Here is a 10,097-nt window from a genome sequence, read left to right as displayed (position 1 = left end):
CTTTTGTGATTCTCTGCCACGGCCATTCCCACGGTCATTCTTGCCATTACCATCTCTTCCTCTAACAATCAAAGCATGCGATACACGAGAGGTATCCAAGTTCTTACGGTTGATCTTTTCCTGTAGAAGAGCACTCTCTATATTAGGCAAGTTCAAAATAGTAGTAGGAGCACATAAGGCAGTGTGGAATACATCCCATGACTCACTTAGAGTCCCAAGTAAAAACAATGGAGTAACCTCATCATTAAAGGTAATATCTTGCGAAGTCAAGTTCTTGAGAATAGCATGGAACTGGCTCAAATGAGCAAGCATTGTCATATTCTCTGTCATGCGTAGGTCCATAAGCTGCTTTAGCCAATACATTTGACCTTCTAGACTTTTCTTGTCATAGAGGTTCTTAATTTTATCCCAAAGCTGCCAAGCACTCTGTGCTTCCTCAACCACATTGTAATGCACCTATTTAGTGGGAGACAAGATGAGGGTGGACTTGCATAACTCATCAAGCTCATCCCATTCTTCATCAGTCATAGTTTCAGGCTGCTTGCCATGCATCCTTAGTGGCTTTACCTGCGATTTCTACACCAATACCTGCCAAAATTGGCTCTTTCAATAGGCATAATTTGTACCATCAAACTTAGTGATGTTAAAGATAGCACTATCAGTGGAAGAAGATGCCATAATGTAGTCCAAAATGGTCCAGACAGTTCAAATCTACTTGTTGTTTTCTGTTGTAAACAGTCTGAATACCACCAAAACCAAGGCAAAATGACCACGAACTGATAGCTAATGATGCTACCCACCAAGTACCATCAAAAGTACATAAAATCAGGATGATTCAGCATGAAAATTCCACATCAGTCCATGCATAACTACTTGTTGTAATAAATTACAGCCAGGTACAATGGGAGCAAACTGTAGGCAAACTAAATGCACCCAGGTAACCATTGACTGTCAAAGCATAACCAAAATCAAGCAAGCATAAATTAGCATGTGACAGTCATACGGACATCGAGCAAACACCCAAGCATGTCAAACAAATCCGTCAGTAATCCGGCACACCCCTTGTGTAATAGGGCAAAGTGTACACAACACTGGCAAGACCTGGCACAAGGAGGTGTATGCTTAGGGAGTGCAAAGCCCAAATCAGCCCAAACACATGTATGCAGACCATGGCATATCAATCATGCAACATCCAAGTGAAGAAGATCCCATTCTCAGAAGACTCAAAGCTCAATAGCATAAACCACCTGCTCAATGTCTGTTAAGCATCCAACGATGCTCCCACTGGCACAAAAGCCATATAGATCAAGACAAGAAGCTAGAAAGGCATATTATAGCACAAGTGATGAAAGATCCAAGACCAAGAATCAATAAGACATCATGATCATATAGGCTCTATAGCCTCCAATTATAGCATCCATAGACATCAATTGTATCCCAAATACAACTCTGGCAATATAAGCGAATTTAGCCCCAAAAGCATCTCACATCATAGGCATACATTCCCCTAGCATTCGGGGAGCATTCGGGACTAACCGAGCATCAAACGTCAATGCCAAAGTGATCCAGACATAAAATGCTAATGTAGCACTGTTGTGGGCTACCTGCAAACTGTGTATAACAAACCCAAACTTGAAGTAAATCACATCAATGCTCAATATCAAGGCTTGGGATCAAATGCCAAGCATAAACCAAGTGTAGTGTCCAAATGAGGTTGTTAATGAGTACCAAGGGAGGGCTAAAGTAAAAAACGAATTTTTTTTTAATAGTCCCTTCCTACTGTACCTTGCAAACTAAAATAAACACTCAAAATAATGCTTCAATACCTCTGAAGGAATGCCATGAGGGTGCCCAAATGGGTCGGGTGGGTGCTCGGGAAGCCGAGGAGTGACGGGAGCTCAAGAGAGTTGGCTATGGCTGTCGGGAAGGAGACCTAATGAGTGTAGATAATCAACATGAAGCTAAATGAGTCACAGACCAAGCTTGAATGCTCAAGCAACCACTCTTTGATACTAGTTGAAAGGTAAGAAGGATCGAAGCTTGTTTGGAAGTGAGCTATGGCAGAGAGCAAGAGCAAGAAGAGAGAGAGACACAAATGGGAAATCCAACAGTCGCAATGTGTGACTGGACCTTCCTTTATTCAAACTATATCTAAAAGAAGAAAGAATAAAGTGGGCACTTGCCACCTGCAGTGTGCAGTGGTGGGTCCTGTCAGTGTAGTAATACAAGAGCGGTTAGGTAGAGGCGCCTTTACCCCCAACCGAAAATGATGTGACTTGATTATATTTTATTTGGATTACCTGATTATGGGGATGTTGGGTGCATGTATTTTTGCATAGTATGACACTTTTGGTCACACAAGTGGAGGGATCATGCCGAAATTTTTTAGGATGTAGATTGCCTAGGGTGGTCAATTGATCGTGTCAATGTGAGTCATTTTTCCTAGAGTGGTCAATTGATCGTGTCTATGTGAGTCATTTCCGTTGTTGATATCTTATTTGTTGCTATTATGCTGTTTTGCAAGCATTTCTTGTGATTGTCTGTGTGTGTGATCCATTTGAATGGCACCTCGTACTCCTCCCCTAGTTCAATATGTTCCACTGGTTTCCCGTGATTATTCACAGTTGCTAGAATCAGACAATATTGCTAAGACTAAGTTATCCAAATTTGTGGCTCTTATATCGATTCTCTGATTTTGAATCAACATGTAAACGAAGCCTTTGCACATGTGCAAAACACTAACCAACTGAGGGTGGATCTTTTAGCTCATGTTTCCAAACAACCTCCATTTGATTCATCTTTCTTTGATGCGTAACATCGTAGATCTATGCTAGGTCCATTATGGCCCATAGATATGATGCCTATCTTTCTATGTTTCAATCTACTCCACAGATTATTCTACCCTTTTTTTTCAACCCTAAGATACCCCTCGAATCCCTATTTTCACCCGTTATTCTTTTATTGAGGATTGTGCCTTTTCCCCTCCTCCTTCTTGTCCTTCTCCATCCACAACTGCTTTTTTCACTTTTCCAGTATACTTGTTAACAAACTTTTTAGTTGATGTCCCTAAATTAACAAACTATCCTTCTTTAACCCATTCCTCCTTTTATGATTTTGCTTATCCATACCTTCACCCTCTCTTGCTTGTTCATCTTCCATCTCCTACCACTTTTATCCCTCAACCCCCTTAGTTGGCTAGTGGTTACATAGGTTGTGATCTCAAAATTTCTAGACAACGAGGATGGAGTTCAACACATTCCCTAACACGACCTCAAATAAATTGGCCACTGATTCTAGGGGAATGGATAACTGCGATGATAGACATCAATGCATGTAAGTGGCATACCCGAATAGCATCAAGCTCTGATATGTATAAAGTTACTATTAATGGCTTGCTATCCAAACTATTATAACAGCAATGAAACTATGCAAAATAGAGCTAATCAAGCTTGAAGTAATCCAAATAGCATCCCAAAGCATAATCATAACATTCGAGCATCAAAATAGCACTATTGAGGCATTAAATATGTATAATGGAGCTCACTGTTTGTTGTCCAAACCAGAACTGTTCTATTTTGTGTGAAACAGAGAATTGAAAACTACATATATTCAACTCCATGAGTGCTCAAACATGTAGTCTCCCACACCCTTCACTTCTAGCTATAGAATGCTCGAATCCAATATCATATGTAAAAGTTATAGCCAAAATATAAATGTGTTGTCAAGCTGCCCATAACTGTCCCCATGACTTCTACATCATGCTCCTATATCCACTCAAAATGGATTGAATGGTTGCTTCTTAGCTCAATAAGCACTCAACAAGGCTCAGCTAAGCCTTGGGAAACTCCTCGACAAGCCAGGAGCAAGTTGGAACAAATCAGGCGAAGGGAGGACTCAATGCATACTTCGGGAGAAAGAAATAATGGCTACCATGAAACCTTGAGCTGAAGCTTTGAATTCAAGCTAAGTAAAGGATGAATAAGCTCCTCAAATGCCCACACTAATACCAATTGAAAGGTAGAGCCTGAGTGGAAGCACACAAGCAGAAGTAAGAGCTATGGTGAATAGAGCAGGAGAGCAAAAGAGAGAGAGACACCATATGTGCCAACTCCAACAGTCACAATGTGTGATGAGCCTTCTCCTATTCCATAGTCACTGAAAGATAAATAATAAAGTGACAATGATGGGCACCACCACTTGCAACGTATAGGTGTGTGGTCATGGTGTATAAAGTAAATACAAGGTGGTGTAGACACCTGTGCCTTTACCCCCAACAAAAGGAGTGGAAGAAAAGGGTGGGATAGGTGGAATTGGAAACTGAGGTACATATGGAATAGTTATGAATGGAGATGAAGGAGTTTGTTGTGGAGATTGAAATGAAAATCAAGAGGAACTAGCATAAACTAACAACGAGATGAAAAACTTGAAGGAAAACTAAAAGAAGAATAAGATGATTTTTTCTTATAAGCATCTCTTCTTGTATTTAAATCCAAGAATCTCACCTTTTCACGACTTAGACTGGTGTTATCAAAATTTTGCATAAAAGAAGGAATAAAAACAAGTTGAAAAAAAAGTGTAAACCTCACATTAGAGGAGAACGAGGGGTAGAGAATGATGGTTTGTACTCATTTTCTTTCTCTGATTGAGTGGCCAATCCTAGTTGAAAGTTTCATTGATCCTATAAGTTCTTTAGATTTGCACATAAATTCTGAAGGGGGATAATCCATGTTACCTTCAATTTGTTTTTGCCCTCGATGCATAAGGATTGTACTACATTCAATCCGTGAGATCTTGTATGGATAGTAAGATCCAAAGTAGTCAAATGTTTGTCATGCTATATTAGAATCTTTAGGATCTAGTTGGGAGTACCCTTTTGGTTTGGTCCTCAACATAGGTTGTTCAGGAGATTGAAGTGGTATAGATGAGTTAAATGCCATCTTCCCTTCAAATTCCTTTTTTATATTTGACATTGAGCTTTCAAATCAAGGCTTAGGTTTCTTCAAAGAGTACCTAATGATAAAAAAGTGAAGAGATACTCAAATCTAGAAGATAAACACAAGTGAACGACAAAACACAAAGTGGTAAACATTAAAACTCAAAGGTAGTAACTTAGGGATAATGTAGAATGAGTCAATGCTCAATGCAATAAACAAACTATGCAAGAGTGAATACAAAACCTTGAACTACCATGTCTCAGAATAGACCAAGCCAAAGATGAGTTGGAGAGTGTAGTATACTCAGAATCACAACATGACACCTCTTGATTCAATCAATGACTATAAACATAAATCTAGATGTTTGAATCAAGTTGATTGGAGACAATGGTAGTAGGCTAGTTTGCACAAAGTGAAGACGCCAAGGCAACAACTATGCAGATGCAAGGCTGGCAGCATGTCGATTACTCTTGGACGGGTTGGAAGCGTTGGGCAATGGTAAACTATTGTTCAAGTGAGACTAACAATGACGAAGAAGGCTTGGCTAAATAGGGTAGTAGCAAATTGGCAACAACTACTAGCAGGGTGCCTCTGGTATCTACATTACCTACATATCACACATAACCCATGTGTTTGTCCATATTTTGCTTCCAATGCAAATATACATCACATATCATGCAAATTTAGAGTTTCAATGCTGCTATACACACCTATATACCAAATCACACAGACCAACACATTGAACAATGATCCTCTGGGCAAAAAATTATTATCTCAATACTACATGAGACCCTGAATGAACCCAAAGCATATCCAAGATTACTATATAATTGATCTAGCCTATCATTGCGAAAGTGAAGGTGCTATCTCCTTGAGAATTAGGCAATACTCTAAACTCTCTTGCTCACTAAGGCTGAAGGAGCCCAATTCAATATTAACTCCAATTGATATATCTCAAGGTAAAGCTACAACACTTGAGAATTATTTGCTAAGTCACTTTCCTCCATCCATTTATATCCATATATCCTTGGAAACTTGACCTCTAACTTTGTTTTCACATAGAGGCATAGACTATTCTAAGAAATATAAGTAAGAGAGACACGATCCCACAAGACACATTCACCTTGAGAAAGTTTTATGATTGGAGCCACTTGGGTAAATCTTTTATGTCATTTTCTTGTAGAAATCCAACATTGACGCTTTGAAGATAACTTTTTAGTCTAGTCCTTGTTATATTTAATAGATGGGGCCATGATTCTACTTCTTCAATATTGTGTGGCCTTTAGCACATTGCACATTGTTGCAAATTTGTGGTTTGTCTTCTTGGAGCTTTAAGCAACTCTTTCCTGGATTATCCTAGACATTGGCAAGCTACTAATGTGAGGAGTTGTTTCATCATGCCATGCTTCATCTTTCAAGAGTCTTCTTGGTATTATCTTCGATGCACATCCAATTTATGGGCAAGAATGAGACATCCGTGGTCTCAACACTCTGTTAACTTCTTTGTACAATTGTGTTTCTCTTGCTTATTGAGTATCAAGAGGGGTGTCAAAACCTATGTATGTTACTCGATAAAATGATTTTGGGGTTTCCCTGACGAGATGCTCATAGTTAGTGAGTGAGTCTGTCAACTCTCATCCATGTGACGACTTTAGAGACTTGCCCCACTTGTAGCCTATAAAAAGGCACCTTGATTGACAACCTCACATATGTGATGCTATATGCATTGTTCACTTGCTCTTCATCGGTAATACTTGGCCACAGCCATAGCCAGATGGAGGTAAGGATCAGTACTGAGGAGCTCCCCAACTTCATATACCCTATATGGTGGTCAGCGGCTACACGATGTTTTATTCAAGTACCTATTCATGCATACGTGCCCCCACCACTTGCATCCTCCCATATGTCTGCGTCGGAAAATATGTTCGACATCATGGCATATAGTGCATCTGAACTTGCATACGATTTCAGCGCACATTCGAACACATGCCTTCCAACCTCCATATCACTTTGCTTTTGACAAGCTGCTAAAAGAGTAAGCCAGATCACAAGATTGGGTTTCACATTCAGATTATCTACCACAGCCACTGCCAGATCTAGCTGGCCCGACCGACCAAGAAGATCAATCATGCAAGAATAGTGCTTAATAGTAGCACTAATGTCATACTCCTTACTCATAGCCTCAAAGAACTTCTGGCCTAGATCAATTTGACCTCTATGACTGCACACGGTGAGCACACTTAAAAAGGTGACTGCATCAGGCCGTATGTCTTCTGCTTTCATCTCCTCAAACCAATAGAGAACGTGCTCCACTGCTCCATGATGGGCATATCCTGCAATCAAAGCATTCCATGTGAATAGAACCCTTGTCCTCATGCTTTCAAAGACCTGCTGAGCAGCAGGCATATTCCCACACTTTCCATACATATCAATGAGAGCATTTCCCATAATCATGTCAAAGAACTGGTCTCCTCTGATGCCTAGAATTTGAGCATGAACCTTCCTGCCAGCTTCAACGGCAGTTGAATTAGTGCATGCTGACAAGACTCCCATGAAAGAAACACCATCTGGTAACGAACCTTGCTCTTGCATTTGAGCATGCAAGTTGAAGGCTCTTTCAGTTTCTCCGTTCTCAGAACTGGCTACGATCAGGATATTCCACGAAACAGTCTCCACTAAAATGCCCTCTAATTGCATCTCATTCAAACAGTTCAGTGCCTCCTCATTCCATCCCTGCCCAGCATGCCCTGCAATCAAGGCATTCCATGAGACTTTATCTTTGACAGGGAGCTCATTAAACACTCTCTGTGCCTCAGCTGTCGAATTAGATTTGCTGTACATGTCAATCAACGCATTGCCAATAAAAATATTTTGACAAAAACTTTGATTGGCCACCCTCGCATGTATTTCACAGCCCTTGTCTACAGCTCCTATGCCAGCACAAGCCATCAAGCAGCAGAGAAATGTCACATCGTCTGGAGACACTGCTTGTGACAGCATCAGTTTCAAGCAATCAAGTGCATCCTTGTAAAGTCCATACTCCGTGTAACTTGCAATGAGTGTATTCCATGAGACTACATCTCGCACTGGAAGCTTGCTGAATAAATCCAGTGCTTCTGCAAGACACCCACATTTGGCATACACATCAACTAAGATGTTGCCAGTCTGAGGTTTCTTGTCAAACCCCCTTTTCACAATTTCAGCATGCATTTCTTGGCCCTTATCTAAAGTTCCCATACTATTACAAGCTTTCAAGCTACTAATATATGTGATAGCATTAGGAGAAACACCTTCCGATTGCATTTGTTCCAAGCTATTAGACACTTCATGGTAATGCTGTCCTTCTGCATAGCCTGCAATTAAAGCTGTCCATGACACCACATCCTTTACTGGAAGGCTATCAAACACTTTCTGGCACTCTAAGAGCAATCCAAACTTGGCATACATGTCCACCAACTTATTGCCTATGGTATAATCTCTTTCCATACCCTGTTTAACAAACTGAGCATGAATTTCTTGGCCCTCTTCTATTGCTCCTATGCTGCTACAAGCTTGCAAGACACAACCGAGCGTGACAGCATTGGGAAAGACACCTTGCACTTGCATCTGTTTGAAACGGTTCAGTGCTTCCTTGCCAAGCCCATGTTCACTATAGCCTTCAATTAACACAGTCCAAGAGACTACATCGTGAACAAGCAAATCATTAAACACTTCCTGTGCCTCAGCCAGAAAACCACATTTGACATACATATCAACCAAAGCACTCCCCACATATGGATCTGTTTCATAGCCCTTGTCAAAAATTTCATCACGAATTTCTTGGCCCTTTTCTATTGCACCCATAGTTCCACATGCTTTCAAGCTGTAGATATAGGTAACAGCATCTGGAGAGACACCCTCCATTCGCATCTGCTCAAAACAATGCAATGCCTCTTCTCCAAGCTCGTTTTCCAAGAACCCTGTCATCAATACAGTCCATGACACTACATCCCGAACTGACACCCCATCAAACACTTTCTGTGCTTCTATAATGAAACCACATTTGGCATACATTTCCACCAAAGCATTGCCAATAAATGCATCCCCTTGTAATCCCTTCTTTAGAATGTCTGTGTGTAGCTCTAGTCCACATTCTATACAACTTTGTTTAGAACTGGCTTTTAAGAGAACCACCAGTGTGTTTCTAAAGGAATACACACAAAAGTCTTGCATCTTGTGATAGAGACTCAGTGCGAGCCATAATTCTCCACATTCTGCATATCCTTTTACAAGGGAACTCCAAGCAAACTCATTTTGTCCAACCGACCTGTTGAACACCTGCTGAGCATACGGGAGGCTCCCACAGTCTACAAACAGGGCAGTCAAATGGTTGCCAACCCATGGTTGAGCATCCAGCCCGATGTTGCAAACATGCACATGCAACTGCTCAGCAAATGTCAGCCTCCTCGTTCTCCTACCCTCCTGAAAGAAGCAGGCTAAATGTTCCAGATCAGGCAGATGAATCGTTTGATTGACTGCAAGAAAAGTTTCCTCGAGACTCAGCATCTCAACACAGTAGTTGAGTCACTCGCTTAACGGCAACACAAGCTTCCGCTACAGCCAGCATCTCAACACCACTATCGGCATCTGTTGTCTGTCCATAGCAGCTACATGCACTCTGAAACTAAGAGAGACGCTTTGCACCAGGGGTCTGCAGGTGAAGCAGGAGGCACATATTACACCTTATTGAGAGGGTGCGACCTGTTGTGTGTTCAGAGCAGCTACGTGCACTCTGAAATTAAGAGCTCCTCTGCACCATGGGTCTGCAGGTCCAGGAGGAGGCACATATTACCCTTTATTGAGAGGTTACGCAACAAAAACAGATGGGGATGGCCTGCTTGTGGTCGGCTGCATTGACTGGGAAGTATATAAGGTGACAGACGAATGCAAATAGAGGAGTACTGTTCCAATTTGGTCTTGCACCCGTCGAAGCAGCTCACATGATACGCCATACCGATGGATGATCACATGGTGGAGCAGCACAGTGTTGCTCCAATGTGAAGGCCCTGGTTTACAGGAAAGAATGGGGTAGCTTCGCTCTACTGAGGGCAAAGTACGTGCCATCAGCTGACTTCTCATGAAACCTCTTACCAATCACGTATCAGGTACCTACAATCAATCCTC

General features: G+C 41.3%; 1 protein-coding gene across 1 annotated transcript; it reads right to left on the bottom strand.

Moving 5' to 3' along the window:
- Positions 1 to 6,800: 6,800 nt before the first annotated feature.
- Positions 6,801 to 9,479, bottom strand: LOC148029532 (pentatricopeptide repeat-containing protein At3g09040, mitochondrial-like). Its single transcript, XM_087688569.1, has one exon. The coding sequence runs from the start codon at positions 9,477 to 9,479 to the stop codon at positions 6,801 to 6,803; it is 2,679 nt and encodes an 892-aa protein (XP_087544695.1).
- Between the last annotated feature and the right edge of the window lie 618 nt (positions 9,480 to 10,097).

The sequence above is a fragment of the Lygodium microphyllum genome, chromosome 11 (genome assembly GCF_053477565.2).
Source record: "Lygodium microphyllum isolate KBCC chromosome 11, Lygodium_microphyllum_v1.1.10, whole genome shotgun sequence".
NCBI lineage: Eukaryota > Viridiplantae > Streptophyta > Polypodiopsida > Schizaeales > Lygodiaceae > Lygodium > Lygodium microphyllum.
Note: the sequence above shows the minus strand (reverse complement) of the source record. Positions and strands in the feature narration are given on the sequence as shown.

What these genes read in the sequence shown, in the direction of transcription:
- LOC148029532 (XM_087688569.1), bottom strand. Translation starts at nt 9,479, where the DNA reads ATGCTGAGTCTCGAGGAAACTTTTCTTGCAGTCAATCAAACGATTCAT.